The sequence below is a fragment of the Aptenodytes patagonicus genome, chromosome 16, assembly GCF_965638725.1.
Source record: "Aptenodytes patagonicus chromosome 16, bAptPat1.pri.cur, whole genome shotgun sequence".
NCBI lineage: Eukaryota > Metazoa > Chordata > Aves > Sphenisciformes > Spheniscidae > Aptenodytes > Aptenodytes patagonicus.
Genome location: NC_134964.1, coordinates 6,741,490 through 6,760,914, shown reverse-complemented (window position 1 = coordinate 6,760,914; position 19,425 = coordinate 6,741,490). Strand labels below are relative to the sequence as shown.

At 70.0% G+C, this 19,425-nt stretch overlaps 3 protein-coding genes across 6 annotated transcripts; 1 reads left to right on the top strand and 2 right to left on the bottom strand.

Annotated features, from left to right (window-relative positions):
* ACTG1 (actin gamma 1) lies at positions 1 to 379 on the bottom strand (the record flags this gene model as incomplete). The annotated part of the gene is given in 3 exon segments (XM_076353697.1): positions 1 to 160; positions 244 to 277; positions 279 to 379. Coding segments are annotated over 3 exon segments (280 nt in total), but the record flags the coding sequence as incomplete, so codon positions are not given.
* A 5,315-nt stretch (positions 380 to 5,694) lies between these two features.
* On the top strand, positions 5,695 to 8,938 carry FSCN2 (fascin actin-bundling protein 2, retinal). Of its 3 annotated transcripts, none has more exons than XM_076353688.1 (5): positions 5,695 to 6,517; positions 7,846 to 8,002; positions 8,102 to 8,223; positions 8,304 to 8,471; positions 8,561 to 8,938. In XM_076353688.1, exons 1-5 carry the CDS (start codon positions 5,695 to 5,697, stop codon positions 8,764 to 8,766), a joined length of 1,476 nt encoding a protein of 491 aa, XP_076209803.1. In that variant the 3' UTR covers positions 8,767 to 8,938. The 3 variants fall into 3 exon arrangements, with proteins under 3 accessions (XP_076209803.1, XP_076209804.1, XP_076209801.1); XM_076353689.1 differs by having other exon boundaries at positions 8,304 to 8,485; positions 8,575 to 8,938; XM_076353686.1 differs by having other exon boundaries at positions 8,102 to 8,224; positions 8,260 to 8,485; positions 8,575 to 8,938.
* A 641-nt stretch (positions 8,939 to 9,579) lies between these two features.
* On the bottom strand, positions 9,580 to 19,118 carry FAAP100 (FA core complex associated protein 100). Of its 2 annotated transcripts, XM_076353830.1 has the most exons (10): positions 19,070 to 19,118; positions 18,349 to 18,539; positions 17,258 to 17,376; positions 15,963 to 16,927; positions 14,593 to 14,743; positions 13,108 to 13,898; positions 12,546 to 12,682; positions 11,148 to 11,264; positions 10,515 to 10,601; positions 9,580 to 10,375 (listed from the first exon to the last, which is right to left on the bottom strand). In XM_076353830.1, exons 2-10 carry the CDS (start codon positions 18,511 to 18,513, stop codon positions 10,250 to 10,252), a joined length of 2,658 nt encoding a protein of 885 aa, XP_076209945.1. In that variant the 5' UTR covers positions 18,514 to 18,539; positions 19,070 to 19,118; the 3' UTR covers positions 9,580 to 10,249. The 2 variants fall into 2 exon arrangements, with proteins under 2 accessions (XP_076209945.1, XP_076209946.1); XM_076353831.1 differs by lacking the exons at positions 17,258 to 17,376; positions 18,349 to 18,539; positions 19,070 to 19,118 and having other exon boundaries at positions 15,963 to 16,610; positions 16,702 to 16,832.
* Positions 19,119 to 19,425: the final 307 nt, after the last annotated feature.

The following is a 19,425-nucleotide window of genomic DNA, read 5'->3' as shown; positions in this document are numbered from 1 at the left end:
GCAGCTCGTTGTAGAAGGTGTGGTGCCAGATCTTCTCCATGTCATCCAGGTTGGTGACGATGCCGTGCTCGATGGGGTACTTCAGGGTGAGGATCCCTCTCTTGCTCTGGGCCTCGTCCCCCACGTAGCTGTCCTTCTGCCCCATGCCCACCATCACGCCCTGGGAAGCCAAGGGTGAGTCAGCGCCCGCCCGCCGGCAGCGCCGCCCCGGCCCGCCCTCCCCTCCCCTCCCCTCCCGCCTACCTGGTGCCGGGGGCGCCCGACGATGGAGGGAAAACGGCGCGGGGGGCGTCGTCCCCGCGAAACCGGCCTTGCACATGCCGGAGCCGTTGTCGATGACGAGGGCGGCGATCTCCTCTTCCATGGCGGAGGCTCTGCGGTGGAGGGGCGGCCCCGGTCAGCCTCACCCGCCCCCGGGAGGCCGCGCTGGCGGCGGGCCCGGCCCGCCTCCCCCCCCCCCCCCCCCCCCCCCGGGACGGACCCGGCCCCCGCCCGCCCTCGCCGTTTGAATCTCCCGCGCCCTGACGTCACCCGCCGCCCATGGCGCCGCGCCCCCCTCCCCCCCCCCCCAACGCCCGTTCAAACGGGCGAGACCATTCCACCACGGCGGGGGGGGGGTGGTGGGGGGTGGTGAGGGGAATAAAGGGGCGACACGGCCACAGCCCACCCCGGCGCCCACCAGGACCGAGCCCGCCGCCACCCCCCCGGGGGCTGCAGGAGAAGGGGGGCGGCAGGGGCGCGGGCCACGCCCCGTGGCCGCCGGTGCCGGTACCTGTGCGGGGAAGCTGCTCTCGGCGCTGTGGAGACGGTGCCGCCTGGTCCGCTGCCGCCGGCTGAGTGAGACCGTCCGGCTCCAGCCCCGCGCTTTTATACCCAGGGGGTGACGGCCCCGCCCGCCCTGCCGAGAACATCGCCATATATGGAGATCTTTCAGAAACACGCGTTCTCATTGGCTGGCGCGGCCCCGGCCACGTGGGGCGGCTGCCGGGCTGCCCCCCGCCCCGCGGCACCCCGGAACCTGCATGGGGCGGCGGGGGGGGGAGGGGGTGAGGGGCGGCGGCGACCCCCGGCCCCGGCGGGGACCCCCGGCCGCGCCGCCCGGCAGCACCCCCGGCAGCGCCGGGCACCCCGGCCGAGCACCGGGCACCTTCCGGGCAGCGCCCGGTTCCCCTCCGGTAGCGCCGGGCCCCCGCGGGCCTCGCCGGGCCCGGTCCCGCACCCCGAGGTGGCACCGCCGCCCCCCACCCCCCCCCACCCCGGGCAGCACCGGGCACCCCCCGGGCAGCACGTGCACAGCCTCGGGCAGCACGTGCAACCTCACCCACTCCGCGTGCACCCCGCTGACGGCATGTGCACCCCACCCACGGCACCCGGCACCCCCATGCAGCACCGGGCACCCCTCGGGCAGCACCTGCACCCCACCGGCAGCACCGGGCATCCCTCAGGGCTGGGCGCCCTCGGTGCCCACCACCCCGCTGGTGGCACCGCCTGGCCTTTGGGCAGCGCTGTGCACCCCAGCCCCCCCCCCCCCCCCCCCCCCCCCCCCAGCTGCACCCCGGACTGGCAGCAGCGCTGCCCCCGGGAGCCCCGTGCACCCCTGGGCAGCGCCGCGCGCCCATCACACCCCCATAGGTAACGCCACGTATCCTATAGTTACGTGCCGCGCACCGGCGCGTGCATCCCACAGCTATAAGCACCCCCTGACCATCTGTGCTCCCTGCCAGCACCTATAGGCAGGCCATGCCTCCGGTGCGGCAAGGTGCACCCTACAGACGGCACCTCCACCGTGCAGGCAGCACCCCACAGGCAGCACCCCGCACCCCGCAGGCAGCACCCCGCACCCCGCAGGCAGCTGCACGCGCCCCGGGCAGCACCGTCCCACCCGCAGCACCGCACAGCCAGCGCCGGGCACCCCAAAAAGCTCTGCCTCAGCTCCGGTGCTGCCGCGCACCCGCTGGCGGTGCTGACACCCCACGGACGGCGCTGTGCACCCCACGGACGGCACCCTGCCTGAGGACGGCATCCCCCATGGGCACCCCCCCGCTGCACCGCCCCACCCAGAGCATCTCCCCAGGGAGAGCCCCACCAGCCCAACTGGCACCCCGGCTCCGGCAGCCCCCGCAGCCCCCACCAGCCCGGGGCCCACCTTGTGTCCGAACCCCCCTGCTTCACCAGGGGGTGCCACGGGCTGTGCGCCCCACACTGCCGCTGGGTGTCATGGGCATGGCTCACACTGACGCACCGTGCCGGAGACCTGTGTGCCGTGCCGGAGCCCCCTGCGCCATGCCGGTTAGCCATGCTCCCTGTCAGATAGCCATGCACTACCCCAGAGGCCCGCGCGCCGTGCCGGCAGCCCACGTACCCGCCGCCCAGTGCGGCTCCCACGCCCTCAGCCCCTCCGCGCCGGTCAGGCACATGGAGGTGGCGGCTGCCGGCCTTGCCATCAACCCGCATCTGTGCCAGGAGCAGCCGGTGGCGGAAGCTCGCCGTCTTCCGAGGGATTCCCAGCACCGCTCGGGAACGAAACGCCGCGCGCTCAGGCCTTCCCCGGCAGGCCGCGGTGTCGCCAATGGCTGAGCCTGGATGGGCATCGCAGAGGGGCGTCAGCGGCGCAGCGGCAGCAGACCGGGGTGCCGGGGTGCGGGGCAGGGTGGTGCCGGCACTGGGTGGGTGGCAGAGGGACGGGGGGCCCTGCACGGGTCCCGGCACAGCTCGAGGGGTCTCACGTCCCCGTGCCAGCACCGAGCGGCCGGCCTGGCCTAGTGTCTCCGCGGGCTGCGGAGGGCTCGGGCTGGTGGCCGGGTGGGCACTGTCACCTCGGGCTGGGGGTTTGGCTCGGGGGGGGGGGCTGCGCAGGTGACAGCCGCATCCCGCAGCTCCCCATCCTGGGGTGCGGGGACCGGCTGGACCCCCTGCGCGGGCGCACGGCAGCGGGGCTCCCCGGCGCCGGCAGCCCCCTGCCCGTGACTCGGGACCCCCCGGGGTCACGGACACTGGGGGGCTCCCGGGCAGGAGACACCGGGGGGACGATGCAACGCTGTGGGGACGGATCCCGCGGGGCGAGGCGATACCGGGGGCACCGGGGCCGGGGGGGGGGGGGGGGGGAGGCCCGGGGCGGTGCCGGGTCCCTGCCCCGGCGCTTCCTCCTGCCCAAACAAGGCAGCCCCGGCGCCCGGTGAGTAAGGGCAGGGCAGGGCAGGGCAGGGCAGGCAGGGCCGGGGCGGCCCCGGGGGGTGCCCCCGCCATGCGGGGCGGGCGCAAGGCAGCGCGTCCCGGCCGTATTAGGAGCGATCGGGCCGGTGGCAGCGGGACGCCCGGCCCCGACACCGCCCCGCGCCGCCGCGGGGACCTTCGCCCGGGACGGGGGGGGACCGGGGGGGGGGGGGGAGAGGAGGAGGAGGAGGAGGAAAGGCGCCGCGCCCCGCCCCGCCCCGCCCCTCCCCGCTGCCCGTCGCCGCGGTGGATGCGGGTGTGTGCGTGTGTGTGTGTGTGTGTGTGTGTGTGTCCCCCCGCTGCCGCCTGTGCGCAGCCTCCGTCGCCGCGGCGACACACAGTCATCGTCCCCTCCCGTCGCCATGGTGACGGCCGGGTGTTGGCGCGGGGAGGGGTGATGGGGCGGGGGTCCCCAGGGGATACGGCCGGGCACCGCCACCCGCCACCCCGAACCCCTCCTGACCCCGACCCTGATCCCTGACCCCAACCCCATCCCGACCCCCCCCCGTTCCCCACCCCAGCCCCACTCCAAACCCCGACCCCCATCCCAAACCCCTGCCCTGACCCCCTGGGCTGTCGGGGCACGCCGAGCCCCCCCCCCCCCTCTGTCCGCCAGCCCCCCACCAGGTTGGGACCGCGCTGGCTCGAGGCTGGGACTGGGGGGCCCCCCGGCCGGGCGGCCCAGCACCCCCCCATCCCTCCCGGGAAGGGTGTTGGATGGAAACCGGGGTGGGGCCACCCACCCTGGCCCCCTGCGATGCCCGGGCAGGAGGGGCTGTCACGAGCACGTCGGGTCTCAGAAGCCGCCCCACCGGGGAGCGGGGCTGGGAGTGGCGCGGGGAGGGCTCCGGCTGTCCCCAAGCCGGGGGGACGCAGGGACAGGCTGCGGATGTGGGGCAGGGACCAGGCATGCCCCCCCCCCCCCCCCCCCCCGATGGGAACCTGACCCCCCGTGGGGGGGGCTGGGGGGGGCGCAGCACGTATAAATACAGCTCCCGGCTGCTCTGGCAGGCAGGTGCCTGTGTGCACCCGTCGAGAGCCGGCACTGCTGCCCTGCCAGACCCTGGGGAGCCCACGTCCCCCCCCACCCCCCCCCAGCCCCCTGGAGCCCCCAGCCCCTGCAGAACCCCTAACCCACTTATCCCTCCCCCCCGGCCCGAAAGCTGACCCGTATCTGTTTCGGCGGGGGTCAGTTACACCACGCCAGGCAGCGCAGCCGCGGCTCAGGTAACGCAGCGGCCGGGGGGCCGCGGCACCCCCCTGGTGCGGTAAGAGAGAGCCCGGCCATGAAAAAGTCATGAGGCAACCAATCCCCAGGACCTATTTTCGGGAACAATAACTGGGCGCTGCGCTGACACCGGAGCCGCGGGGCCAGGGGGAAGGCAGCGGCGGGAGCCATCGCGGCCGGGGCCTCACTGCGGCACAGCAGCATCACCGGTGCACGGCTAGTCCCCGGCGCGGGGGCTGGCACCGGGTGTCCGAGCGCTTTGGGGGCGCAGGTGGTGGCAGGGCCCGGTGCCAGCGCAGGCAGAGCCCGTCCCTGCCTGTCCCCGGGTCCCTGCGGTGGAGCGTGGCCGAGGCCGGGGGTCCCTGCGGCTGTGCCTGCCCCGGCTGGGGGTCCCGGCTGGGCTGGGAGGAAGGTGCCAGCAGGGCAGGAGTGGGGACTGTCCCCTCTGCACCGCTCTTGTCCCCTGCCAAGGCAGCACACCCATACTGCCGTCAGGAGCTTCAGGCGGTCTCAGTCCCGTGGAACCGAGGACCCCGCACCCTGGGCGATGGGGGGTCCCAGCCATCGCCCCAGTGGGTCGGGGTGGGGGGGCGGCCGTGACCCCGATCCACAGCTGCAGGAGGGATTTGGGGCCACAGGACAGATGGAGGCCAAGGGCCCCAAAGCAGGATAAAAGGTTTAAACTAATCAAAATGCCTGGCTAATTGGTAAGGCGCTTAGGGGCTGGCCGGGAGGCGGCGCGGCTGGAGGTGACCTGCTGCTGAATCAGAGGGGCCGGTAACCTTAGCCCGCCGGGAACGGATACGCCGGCCTGCGTCCGGATCGGGTTTCCCACCCAAGTTTTCCACCCACGGCGGGACGGGCGAGAGTCGGGGCCGTGGTGACGGAGGGTGGCGGTGCGGCCGTGCAGCCCGAGGAGCCGGCCGGGGGCTGCCGCGGTGCCCCCTCGCCCGGCGTCTCGGCGAAAGCCCTGCTGTAGGTTACGGCCGCCCCGGTGCCCAACTGCAATCTGGCCGGACTTCGTAATCCTACCTGCAGCTAATTAAACGGGCTGCGGCCCCTGGCCCACCCCCGGCACCCCCCCGCTGTGCCGCGCCGTGCCAAGACGCCACGCGGTGCCAGTGCAGCAGCGGCGCCGGGGCAGCGCAGACGTCCCCGCAGGTGCAGCCGGCCAGCCCCGCCGCGACGCCCGGGCTCAGCAGGGCCGGGGAGCCCCCGCCGGCCCCCCGGGGGCCGCCCCGCGCCGGCGGAAGATGCCAACGAATGGGATCCACCAGGTCCTGAAGATCCAGTTCGGGTTGATCAACTGCGAGAGCCGGTACCTGACGGCGGAGAGCTTCGGCTACAAGGTGAACGCCTCGGCGCCCAGCCTGAAGCGCAAGCAGATCTGGACGCTGGAGCAGGATGAAGCCGACAGCTCCGTCGTCTTCCTCAAGAGCCACCTGGGCCGGTACCTGGGTGCCGACAAGGACGGGAAGGTGCGGTGCGAGGCCGAGCAGCCGGGCCGGGATGAACGCTTCAGCATCATCACCCAGTCGGACGGGCGCTGGGCGCTGCAGTCGGCCCCGCACCGGCGTTTCTTCGGGGGCCGGGAGGATCGGCTCTCCTGCTTCGCCCCCAGCGTGACGGAGGGGGAGCTCTGGACCGTGCACTTGGCCATGCACCCCCAGGCCAACCTGCTGAGCGTCAGCCGCCGCCGCTACGCCCACCTCAGCGCCCACGAGGACGAAATCGCCACCGACAGCAACCTGCCCTGGGGGGTGGACGCCCTCATCACCCTCTGCTTCCAGGACAAGAAGTACAGCCTGCGCACCGCCGACGAGCGCTACCTGCGCTGCGATGGCACGCTGGTACCCGAGCCCGGCGCCCGCACTGGCTACACCCTTGAGTTCAAGGCGGGCAAGCTGGCTTTCAAGGACTGCGACGGCAAATATCTGGCACCCACGGGGCCCACCGGCACCCTCAAATCCGGCCGCAGCTCCAAGCCGGGGAAAGATGAACTCTTCGACCTGGAGGAGAGCCACCCCCAGGTGGTCTTCACGGCGGCCAACGGCAGATACGTCTCCATCCGGCAGGGTAAGGGCTGCCCGCACCCTGCTGCCTGCTCCCTGCCCGCCTCGGGAGCCCCGGCTGCCCCAAGGGCATCGCCGGGGATCGGCTCAGCCGAAAGCACCCACAGCCATGAAGGGCTCCGTGGGAGCACCCCTGGGACCCCCGCCACGGGAGGAGACCCTGCAATAACAACAAGGGGGAGGCTGCGGCCAGCGGGGCCAGGGTGGGAGCAGCAGGGGGGCTGTGCAGGGCTCCGTGGGTGTGTATAGGGGTGGGTGTGTGCGTGCAGGGCTCCGTGGGTGTGTATAGGGGTGGGTGTGCGCGTGCAGGGCTCCGTGGGTGTGTATAGGGGTGGGTGTGCGCGTGCAGGGCTCCGTGGGTGTGTATAGGGGTGGGTGTGCGCGTGCAGGGCTCCGTGGGTGTGTATAGGGGTGGGTGTGCGCGTGCAGGGCTCCGTGGGTGTGTATAGGGGTGGGTGTGCGCGTGCAGGGCTCCGTGGGTGTGTATAGGGGTGGGTGTGTATACGCATGTGTGCGCGTGAGCAGGGCTCCGTGCAGTGCCTGCAGGTGCATGCGTTTGTGTGCGCAGCCCATACGTGTTTGAGCACGGGTGATGCCGTGTGTGCACGCGTGTGCACAGCTCTGTGCAGCCCATACGTGCGTGCACGCGCCCAGGGCTCTTCCCAGCATGGTGGGTGCACACGTGTTTGTGTGTGCAGGGCTCTGCAGTGCTGCACGCGTGCACGTACGTGTAGGGCTCAGCTCGGCGCCGCGGGCGCGCGCGGAGCTCTCTGCGGTGCCACGTGCGTGCAGGGCTCTGGGCAGCCGCGGGGGTACGTGTGTTTGTTTGCACACACAGCTCTGCGCGTGTCCTCCCCTGGCACGGGGCTGAGCCTGGCAGCCCAGGGCAGGCAGCTGCAGGCAGGAGGGGCTGGGCAGAGCCGTGCCCGCGGCCAGACCCCGCAGCAGGAAGCCGGGCACGGGCCGGCGGATGGGACCACGGCCTCCAGAGCCCGTGGGGGTCCCCGAGGGGCCCTGCTCGCCCAGGCAGCGGCGGCTGTGCCGCACCCCCGGCTGCCCTGCCATCCCTGAGGGCACTGGGAACACACCCTGGTGCCAAGCGGCTTAGAGCCGGGTGACGGTGGCAGGCAGACTATAAATAGGGGGTTTGTGCACTGCGGCGCTAACCAGATGGATGCAGCAGCAATCAGATTAACCAGCCCAATTAGCACGATTGTTCGCAAAAGGATTTACCGCTGCCGGGGAGGGGCTGGGGGAGGGAGAGCGCAGCCATGGCTCCTCGGTGCACGTGGCTGGAGCGGGGCCGGCGCCGACGGCCGCTCCCGCCCGCAGGCGTCAACGTCTCGGCGAACCAGGACGAGGAGCTGAACCACGAGACCTTCCAGCTCCAGATCGACCGCGACACCAACAAGTGCAGCCTGCACACCAACACCGGCAGCTACTGGACTCTCGTGGCTCATGGGGGCATCCAGGCCGTGGCCACCGAAGTGTGAGTGCGGCTGTGCCGCGGCGTGGGGCTCCGGGGGGCCGGGGAAGGGGGTCTGGAGGGGACAGGCTGCCCCGGCTCACGCTGTCCCTCCGCCGCCAGTGCTGCCAACACCATGTTCGACATCGAGTGGCGCGGGCGGCGGGTGGCCCTGCGTGCCAGCAACGGCCGGTACGTCTGCACCAAGAGGAACGGGCAGCTGGCGGCTGTCAGCGACGCCGTGGGTAAGTGCCAGGGGCGGGCGGGGGGTCCTGGCGTTTGGCCCCCCCTGCCCCGGGATGCTCAGGGCCAGGCTCCCGCGCAGGGGAGGATGAGGAATTTACCCTGAAGCTGATCAACCGCCCGATGCTGGTGCTGCGGGGCGAGCACGGCTTCGTCTGCTACCACCGCGGCTCCAACCTGCTCGACTCCAACCGCTCCGTCTACGACGTCTTCCACATCAGCTTCAGCGATGGTGCCTACCAGATCCGAGGTGGGCGAGGGGGTGTGGGGGCTACCAGGGCGGGGAGCTGCCAGGGGTCCGACTGGACCCCGCTGACGGCCCCCGGGGACTCTCCGCAGGCCAGGGGGGCAAGTTCTGGTACGTGGCAAACAGCGGGTCGGTGTGCAGTGATGGGGACCTCTCCGAGGATTTCTTCTTCGAGTTCCGGGAGCGGGGACGCGTCGCCATCAAAGGGAAGAACGGCCGGTATCTACGCGGGGACCCGGCTGGCACCCTGCGCGCCGACAGCGAGTCCGTGCTGCGGGCCACGCTCTGGGAGTACTGACCCACCTGGCACCGGCCCCCCGCCGCGGCGTCCCCCAGTCCACCCCGCTCCCAGGCTGGCCGAGGGCACCAGCTCGTCCCCAGGCAAAGGATGGCAGTGGAGCCGACGGTGGCACCATCCATGGCAGCTGTGTCCCCGACCCCCCTCGACTCACGGCATTAAAATCAGTTTGGATCACAGGGGGGCAGCGCCTCGTCTTCCTTCGCCTCCTGCAGCGCCCGAGGGCAGGGGTGCCCACACCCTGAGGGCTGCCCGGGTGAAGCCCCGGGATTCCCTCCCCCCCGTCCCCAGCCTGGGGCCTGTAACCCCAGACAGAAAGTGCTGCCCCATGGGAGCCCCCACACGCCAGAAAGGGCCAATCCTGCCCAGGCATCCCGGCTCTGCCACTGCTCTGGGATGCAGGGACCCCTGGGCTGCCGCAGGCAGAGCTGCCAGAGGGTGGTCGCAGGGGCCGGGGGTGCCACTCAGGCAGCTGGGGATGGGTGCTCGGCAAAGCAAACCTGCTGCGGGCAGGACCCCGAGGGGGCTGCGCAGGGAGCTGGAGCCCAGAGGGGCCGGGATGCCCACGGACCCTCTGCCAGGCTGGGGGAGGAGAGAGGGGCTGCCAGGGCTGCAGACCCCCCAGGTGGGCAGGGTGATACGGGGCGAGGAAGACGTGGTGCTTCCAACACCGAGCGCAGGGTACGGCCCCGGGGCTGCAGCCAGCAGCATCACCCCGAATGCGGTGGGGCCACGGGGGCCGGCGGTCGCAGCCCCCCACGGAGCTGGCAGGGCTGTGCTGGGAGATGGAAAGGAAAAGAGACGGGCACTCGCTGAGCGGCACGATCGTTTTCATGGCAGACGACAGATTTACAGACACTGGAGTGGTGCGGGGAAGGACTGGGCCAAAACACGCTGCACCACCACAGAAATACAAGATCATTTATAGAAACAACGGGGGAGCGGAAAACCCCCTCCCCTGCCCAGCAGAAAACGGGGCTCCCCCGGGCGGGCACCCGCTGGGCACCCTGGCACAGCACCCTGTTTGTCCTGATCCTGAAAGGCAAGGCGGCACGGGGGCACAGCCCACAGCCGGCACGGCGCAGCGGCCGCCGGGAGAGCACTAAACTACCACGGCTAGAACGATCCACAAGACAGCACGGCTCCGGGGGCTGCCCGCCGGCGTGGCTGGGCTGGGGGCGCGGCAGGGCCGGGCCGGGCCAGCCCAGAAGCCCCCGCTCTTACCGCCAGGCAGCTCTTGGGGAGACGCCACCGGAGCCCCGCCACCCTCCGGTGCTGCCGACAACACGACCACGAAACACGCACACGCACACACACCCCCCCCACCCGGACCACCGCCGCGGCCTCCCTGCCCTCGCCGCCAGCCCTCCCGCCGGGGCCCGCTCCTCCTCCGGCGGGGTCTCTCCCCACCACTGGCCCAGTGGGCACCCACCCCGGCCGGCGGGGCTCGGGGGCCCCCGGGGCGCGCTGGCCGCTCCCCTGCTCACAGGAGAACAAGGCTGGGGTTGCGCAGCTGCCTGTAGATGTGCAGGAGCTTCTCCGCCGTCGCAGCTCCCTCCTCGCCGAGGGGCGGCCGGTCACGCAGTGTCTGCGCCTCCTTCAGCAGCATCTGCGCAAGGGAGATGGAGGTTGAGAGATGTGCATCGGCTCGGGGCTGCGGCAGGGGGTCCTGAGGGCGTGCACCCCATGGGGAGGGGACCAGGGCACGGTGGGCGCCCATCACCCCCCGGCGTGGGCTCGCAGCTCACCTCGTGGTTGGCCTGGATCTGGCGCAGGTACTGCATGCGGAGGTCGGGGGGCCCCGAGCCCTGTGCTGCCTGCTCCAGCACCAGCGCCTGCGGGGAGCGGAGAGCTCTGCTGGGGCGGGCACCGGGAGAGCCGGCTGCGGCAGCACCCAGCCCCGGGGAGCCCTGACCACAGCTCCGGGCAGGAGGCAGGTCTCCACCTGGCAGCTGCACTGCCCTGCTCTCCCCAGGCCTGGCACGGCGCTTACCGGCGCCAAAGCACCTCTGGGAAGGCTGCCAGCCTCCACATGCCGCAGGGGCCCCGCTCTGTTTAGCTGCCAAACTGACCGGGGCCCATTCCTGGGGCGGACAGCAGGCACCTCCCGGCGCTCCATGGCCCAAACACCCAGAGCCGAGGCCGGGGCTCAGGAAGGGAGCGGGGTCCACCACGGTCTCCCTCCCCAGCCCTGCCAGAGGCCGGGCCATGCCAGGCTGGTCTGCCACACGGTGGTGCCAGAGAAACCCTCCCGGAGCACCCGGCTGCGGCCCCAGGCTTTGGCCCCCGGGGTTTTGGCTTGCTTAGGGTCCCCCCGCTGCCCCCCAGGGCCACGTCTGCTGGAGCCAGCGGCACAGCCCCGCCGCAGCGGCCGAGCGTACCTGGATGCGCCGGATGACGGCGTGGTGCATCCTGCACATGTCGGCCAGGGACGGGCTCTCCATCAGGATCTCCACGGCCTGGATGGGACCTGCCGGGCTGAGGTCGTTCATGGCCACCTGGAACAGCAAGCACATCCCCACTGCAATCATCACCAGGCAGGGGAAGGGGCGAGGGCGGCCCCAGGACCCCTCCTCATGGGCACCGGGCTCCCCGGGAGGCTCTCCTCCCCCATCCCTACTCCCTGCACTCCCCCAACCCAGTCGCTCTCTGGCCTGGTACGGGCAAATGCAGCAGAGACGCTGCCAGCCCAGCTGGGCGCATCAGACCCCTCGCCCAGCCCCTCTGAGGGGCATTTGCCCCCAGCCCGGCCCCGGTGGCCATCGGGCCCCAGGAGAGCCCTCACCCGCTCCTCCGACCCCGGCTGGGAGTGGCGGCAGAGGCGGGTACCACAGCCAGGAGAGCGGCCGCCGGTCTCGCCCGGTGCCGCTGGGGGTGAGCAGATGCCCGTTCCCTGACGAGACACAGGCTGCCACCCCAGCGGATTTAATCCGGCAGGCTTAGCCCAAGGGAGAATTAACGCTGTCACTAATCACATTGGCGATATTAGTGCTCCCAAGCGTGAACCAACCTGAGCCGGGTCATTGCCAGCACGCAGGCGGCTGGGCCCCTCGGCACGGGGTCAGCTAGCTGCGGTGGGAGAGCTGGGCAGCAATTAGTATTTTTCCTTTGCGCTTAGAGGGGGATTTTCGCATTAAAGGGGGACGAGCTGCAGTGGATCAGATTTACACCCCAAATCCAGCCACGTTTTCCCCTCGCTTTGCAGAGCCAGCAAAGCGCAGCCGGCCAAAGCAGGAGGGAAAGCCCATTCCTTCCTGCAGCCGAGCCTGGGCAGGAGACAGGCAGGAGCGGGAGCCACACCGCTCCGGAGGAAAGGCAGAGGCAAAGAGTGCCCGCAAGGATCCTGCGGATCAGCAGAGGGATGCTGGGAGGGGAGGGGGCATCTGCCTTTGCCCTCACAAGGCCAGCCTGCCGCGCAGGGACACAGCAGCAGCCCACTGCCCTTCCTGGCGGGGAAACGAGATCATCTGGGGGACACATACCCGCCCGGAGAGGGACAGAAGTGGCCACTGCCTTTGGGAAGTCCAGGGTTGGGAGAAGGGGGGACCGGCAACGCAGCCCGTCCAGCCCAGCACGCAAGCCCCAGCCCCACAGCGTAGGCAGCCAGCAGGCCCCACGCAGCACCCAGGCGTCCGGACCCACGGACAACAGCCTGGGGTCAGCACAGCAAGGCCATACATCACCCAGCTCCCTGGCATGAGCGAGGGGCTGTGGGACAGAGCCGGTTCCGTGGGATGGGGGCGCGGGGAGTTTCTCTGCAGGGCTAACCCCTTCCTTGCCTCTCGGACAAGCAGCTGCACCTCGCCTCCATCCGGTGCCGCGCCGCGCACCGATGCCACCTCCCCGCTGCTCAGCGCCTCGGCCCCGGCGTTCTCAGCCAGCAGCCAGCGCAGCGTGGCACAGCTCAGCGGGACATCTGGGGATGAAAGGAGAGAAAGCGGAACTTGTTACGCCGACGAACGCCATCCCTGCGGCTCAGCAGCCCCGCTCAGGCCAGAGCGATGCAGGATGGAGCAGCACGTGCCTGGTGCCTCCCCTGCGAGGCCAGGGCTGACACTGGGGCCGTTCCCCTCCCCGCTGAGACAAGCCGAGCTTGGCCACGCGACTGCCATCGCGTCCACGTGCCAGCCCACGAGCAGACGCATGCTGGGGTAGTGACTGCGCGGGGTCACGCAGCCCTCCTCACCCAAGAAAGGGGCTGCTGACCGCCCCAGCCTGCATGCACGGGCTGCGACAGTGCCATCCTGGCCTCTCCTGGGCCGGCCACAAGCTGGAAAGCAAGCGCCTCTCCCCAAGGAGATACCCCAGGAGCTCCCGGGATGCTCCTCTCCAGGGACCCACCTGACCCGGAGGTTTTCAGCGCGTTTTTCAGCAGCTCCGAGGACACCCTGATGGACGCCGCCGAGGGGGGTGGGTTTCCCTCTCCCGGGGCGTGCGGCAGCTCGCCATCTTTCACCCCCTCGGGTTCAGTCTGCTCCCGGGATACTTTGAGGAAGGTCTCCACAGGGTCCGGGGGAGCAGGGGGGGCTGCTGCCGGTGGGGAGGCATCTGGCCTGGGGGCGCTGCTCTCGAAACGGAGGCACTGGAGCATGTCAATGGTGCATTCGCTGAGGGGCAGGCAGATCCCCTCTCTGTCCGGGGAGAGGATGGGCGAGTCGTCCGGCAGGAGGTCGTCCAGGGCTTCAGAGGAGTCAGAGCCGCTGCCCAAAATATTCCGTAAACTGTAGTAGAGGGCACAGGAGATGGTCAGAGGCAGGTCCAGCTTGGTGTCTGCAGTGGAGCCGAGGGGCAGCGTCAGCTCCCTCTTGTTCCCGGGGAGGAGCTGGTCGATGGGGAAGGTGAAAGTGGTGGCCGAATCCACAGACTCCTCCTCTAAGGCACAGGGGCTGGCCAGGAGCTGAACGCAGAGGGTCCAGCCCTCCTCCAGGCTGTACTCGCTGCAGTTCTCCAGCAGACAGGAGATGGTGACGGTATCTTGGAGCAGGAGGCAGCTCCAGTTGGCAGTGACAGTGCAAGCAATGGGCTTCTGGCCTTCTTGGCTGGACAGCAAAGCTGCGCTCACGTTCATCACCTGGTTCAGGCTGGCCAGGGCTCGGTTCTTCTGGTCCACCGCCTTCTTCAGGAAGGAAACTCTGCAAGGATAAAGCGTCGGTGCTGAAATAGCAGGAGGGACGGCAGCCGGGACGCGGGGTCAGCGACGGGAGGATGGCAGAGGCCAGCGCCAAAGGCTGCTCACGAAGGGCACTGCGCCCCCACGGCAGACGAGCCGAGCAGCCCCCGGCACGAGCCCGGCGCCCTGAGCCACCCCGGGAACTCTCCGGCTCCCTCTCCAAGGCAGCCAGGATCCACGCTGCCTGCAGGGCCGCTCTGCCCATGAGCCCCCATCGGCTGAGCTGACCCTGAGGAGTGGCTCCAGCCAGCCAGACCCCGGGAATCCCCCTGCGAAGAGAGGGGGACTCGTCTGCGTCCCCTCCCCACATGCAGATGGCCGCGGAGGCCAGAGGCACGCGCCTGCCCTGCCTGTTACCGCGGACTTGGCAAGTGCTCCCAAGTCTGGGAGCGCCTGGCACCCTGCCTCTCCCACCTTCTGCCGCCGAGGCTGTAAACACCAGCCCGCCCGCAGCACCCTTAAACACTATTTTTATCCTGTTGAGGTCGGGGGGGGCTTCCCAGCCAGGCTCCTGCACTCCGGAAAGGTAAATGCTGGAGCAGTTACTGCCAGAGACCTCACAGCCGATGCACGAAACCCCAGCTCGGTGCCCGTAAACCCGGCAGCTCGCAGAGTAAAAGCACGAGCACGAGGTGCCGAGCAGCCCTGCCCTTTACCTCTCTGAGGTGTTGCCTATCCCGGAGAGCAGCTCCTTAATCCTCCGGCCGGCCTCGGCAGGCGTCAGCCCCACGTCAGCGTCCTCGGGGCTGCATAAGCCGCAGGTCATGAGGCGGCCTTTGGCAGACAAGGCCAGCAGCTCCGATTCACCTGCGGGGCAGAGACAGGGGCAGGTCAGGCAATGAGGGGGGGTGGCGGGGGGGCCGGGAAGGCAGCCGGGGCTTCCCTGATGGCTGGGGGGCGGGGGGGGTGGACGCAAGGGGACGGGGGAGCACAGGACGGCACCGTCTGCCCCAAGACAGCGGGAGACGGAGGTATCGCCTCCACCTGCAGAGGGGTACAACGGAGACAGGACACGGACCATGACAGCACGCCCACCTCGCACGCAACTCCCCGAGAAGGGGCCGCCCCACGGAAGGGAAAAGTCCCCCTCCTGCCTGTCCTGTCGCCACTGCTCCTGCTCGCTGACAGCCCCGCCGCCCCAGCCATGCTTCCCAGAGCTGGCCGCCCCCAAGCCAAGGCCAGCAGCAGCTGGAGGAGGCGCCGGCGGGGCCGCAGCGCCCCGGGAGCCAGCGCTGCCATGCAGGGTCCCCGGCAGCGAGCCGCATGCAGCTCCGTGGGCAGCGAGCGGGGCCGGGTGCGGGCAGGGCTGCCTGCCTTGCTCTCACCTGGGTGCCCCAGGAGCCTCTCCTCGCTCGCCTGCCTGTTCTGGCCCCGTTTGCTCCTTGTGCTGCCCCATGCAAGGGGCTCAGCTACGGTTACGAGATGCTTTCCCCCCCGTCTAGGCCCTCCGCTCCCTTCCTCCACTCCCGAGGGCGAGCACCGCACCTTGCTCTGCGCCCAGGCTGTGGTCAGGCACCGCACGCTGCCCTCGCCGGAGGGGGGGGAGGTTAGCACCCAAGCTGTGGGGCTGGAGAGCGCAGCGCGTGCAGGCTCCGAGCGGCCACGCAGGAGCCCCCGATCCAGACAGCAGCACGCCTGAAACCTCTTTCCGGAGCGAGCCTCGTCCCAGCTCGCCCAGGGCTCCCCACAGGCTGCCCCCCGTGCGGGGAGCCCAAGGGGACAGGCAGAGCTGCTGCGAGCATCCCGTGGGAACCTGCGCGGACCGGCCGCCTCCTGCGACGCCGAGCAGAGAGGAACCGCGAGCGGGCGGGGAAGAGCCGGAGCTGCGAGCACGCCTCGCGTTCAGCCCAGAGTCGGCATGCTCGACAGAAACGACTTACAAAAACGAGGGGAGTCAACAAGAACGGATGGAGGACGGAGCCCAATCTGGACCGTAAGGAGGGGTGGAGACGTACGGGCCGGAATAGGCAGCTATCCTGCCCCGCTCCACCCCAAGACCCAGCGCACGCCCCGCTGCCGGCAGTACCTTCTGACGCCCGAGAAGACAAGGAAAGAGCCACAACGCTACAGATACTTAAACTGGCCGGAGACAGGACGGGAGGCAGGACGCCGGCGCAGCTCTCCACGTCCTCGGGGTCGGAGGAATCGCCGACCCAGTCCAGGTCGACGGCGGAGATGTCCGAGTGCGTGCTGTAATACATCCGGCTGCCGCTGCCGCAGGCGGCGCAGAGAATAGGCCCGCGCAAGTAGTACTCCCTGAGCTCCGGCACCGTCGCCTCCTCCCTCTGATCCGCCTTGACGGCCACCATCTTCCCGTAGTGGCCCACGGCCACCACGCAGTCACAGCCAGCGTCTCCGAAGAGCTGCTCGTCCTCGGCATCCTCCGCCGCCCTCCGCTCCGTTCTCAAGGCCCCGATGAAGACGATGGGCTCTTCCAAATGATGGAGGATCTTCACGGGCGGGTCTTGGTTCGAAACGTCATGGCAGCCATCGACGGCCGGCGAAGAGCTGAGGGCCTTCAGTGGCACGGAGCAGAGCTGTCCGTCCGGGAAGCCGCAGAGGATCATAGGAGACTCCAGCATGGCAGCGTCGATCCCGAAGAGCAGGCTGAAGAGGGGCTCTTCCAGCACGAAGCCCCCCGAGCACCACAGCCCCTCCCCGGACCCCACAGTGCCTGGGGAGGACGCGCAGCACAGGACGGGCAGGAAACGGGAGGGCGGGCCGTCCCCCTCGTCCCCGGGCTGGGGGCCGGGGCAGAAGCCCACCTCGCTGACCTGCCGGTACGGGGGACTCTCCTGCTCGGGGCGCGGAAGCTCGTGCAGTTTCATCCACCATTTGCCGTGAGCCTGGGACAAGGTGATGACGAAGTTGTTGAGCAGAGTGAACATGCACAGGCTGGAGTCTGGGAAGATGCAGGCGTCTGAGTCCACAGGGAAGACGCCGGAAGGGCAATTGCTTTCTTGGCCATCGCCATCCGTCTGCTCCATTAACCTTCAGGCAAACAGGGAAGAACTCTCAGCCAAGCCGTGGGGCGAAGCCAGCGCTTCCCTTGGCCGCCTCTTACCCTGGCCCTCGGCAACAAGCTCCCCGCAGCACAGCTTTTAGCATCTGCTGCAAGAGCGGCGATCCGGAGAGAGCCAGAGCTTCAAACCGCGTAACGCTTCCCGTGCCTGCGGGAGGACGGGCAGGGAGAGGGCAGCGGCGGAAGCCAGGGGCTGGGCAAGGCCCAACGCGTCACCCCAGCCGCGAGAAGCGGCCCCGGGACTCCAGGGCTAATGGCACGGGGCTGGCTCGCGTCCCCGGGGCTGGCAGCCGGCTCACCTGCTCTGCTGGTCCAGGGAGACGCAGTAAATGCCGCTGTGGGCACAGAGGATGTAGAGCTGCCGGGGTTGGGGCAGCAGCTCCACGTGCCACACCTGGTCGGGGCACCGGTACACGGCCTGGGTGGAAAAGCAGAAAGAAACGTCACCTTCCTACGGCACCCGGCTGGCGGGGACGGGGCTGCTCGGCGCGGGTGCGAGCGCCGAGGGAGCCAGGGTGCCCACGCTGCCAGGTTGGGCAGGGCCCTGCTCACCCGCACCCGCGCGGGGTCAAGAAAGAAACGGCTCGCTGGGCAACGCTCCCTCCTGGGCAACCCCGACGCAACTGCGAATTAAAGCGGTTATTTCCTGCAAACGCAGATTACAAACAATTTCCAGGAATAAATCTATCCCAGCACCGCAGCTCGCGGACCCGGCTGGGCTTTCCTGGGCGAGGGGCAGCCGCCCTCGGCAAAGAGCGGCAGGGGGTTGGGAGAGGGGCTGCAGGTAACGAGGCAGCCCGTCCCTCACGCTCCCCGAGGGGAAAGAAAATAGCGATCAGAAAGCCGGTACATGATCTACTTTCCCGAGAAGGAGCACAGTGTAGGAGGCAAATCCTGATATTACAGCGATGGTTTTCTTAAAAATGATAATAAGAACAAATTAAAAAAAGAAGCCGTGTATAACTCAACACGATGACTGCTGTTAGTCACAGCAAAGACAATAGCGAAACCCTTTGTAGGTGAGAAATAAAAGAGACGTCACTTCGCTCGGGGAGGGAAAAAACCCCTTTCTAGTTTAATTAATGTTCGTCTCACAATTTTAGGAGAAGGGCCAGACGGCAGCACCCCCCGCCCCCAGAAGGGGCCTCGGAGCTGGGTAAGGGGGTCTGGCGCTGCTCGTGAAGTTTGTTTGTGGATGGGGGACCCTGACAGAGGGACCCCAGGAAGGACTTTGGCCCCAGACTGGGTGACCAGGGAAGGGGGAGACGACTGGTGTCCCTGCCACCTTCACCCTGTCCCGGGACACCGGTCCTGCGGGACACCGGCCCCAGAGCACCCTCCTGGCACGGGGGACGCGGGATGAAGCCCCCCGCCCTGCCAGGCCGCTCACCTTCAGCACCTTTCCCTCCTGGTCGTAGACGTAGACGAACTCGCTGCCGTTGGAGAGGTAGATCTCATTCTCGTGGCACAGCACCCGGGGCTTGCCCGCCACCAGCCCCCCCACCGGGCAGCAGAAGCCGGCCAGGTAATCCACCCTGTGGCCCACGTGCGCCATGGTGCCGGGAGGGTCGCGGTGCCAGCCTGGGGGTGCGGGGACGGGGGTCAGCGCTGGGGGGGGGGGAAGGGGGCGCCCACGCTCGAGCGGGCACCGAAGGGGAAGGGCACCCTCAGCCTGGGGTGCAGGCTGAGCCCGTCTCCCCCCCCTCCCCGGGACCACTGACAGCTCCAGGCATGCGGCAACCCGGCCCCACAGCCCCACCATACCACAGGCCCAGACCCACGTTCCCCCCCCACCCCCCGCCCATACCGCAGGCCCAGACCCACGCCCACCCCCCCATACAGCAGGCCGAGACCCTCAGCCCCCCCCCCGCCCCAGGCCCATCCCCACAGCCCCATCCCGCCCCCCCCAGCATCAAGCCCACTCCCCCAACCCCCCCATTCCCCATCCCAGGCCCCTCGGCCTCAGCCCCACAGCCCCCAGCCCCGCCCCACAGGCCCGGCCCCCACAGCCCGACCCCCCCCAAACCCTCCCCTCAGACCCCCCCCTCCCAGCTCCCCCCAGCCCAACCCCCCCCCTCCCCCCCATCGTCTCCCGGCGGGGCTGCGGGTACCGGGCAGGGGGGCGCGGGCGGCTCCGCTTTACGGCTGCGCGGCGGTCGCCGCAATGGGCGGGGAGTTTGCGACAGGCCGTAAAGCCGCGATGGGCGGGCCTGGGCCAGCACCCCCCGGAGTCGGTACCGGGGGGGGTGTGGGGTGGGTGAAGCCCCCACCCCGGGGGCGCTGGGACCCGCCGTGGCGGAGGCGCAGAGAGGAGCGAGGCGATGCTGGCGGCAGCGGCTTTATTAACGGCTAGCGGGGGCCGGGTTGGGCACCCCCCCGGGGGGGGCAGAGGCCTGCCCCACAGCACGGGCCTGACCCTGACCCACGGCCGCCCCCCCCTCCCCCGCCCCGTGGGTGCGGGCATGAC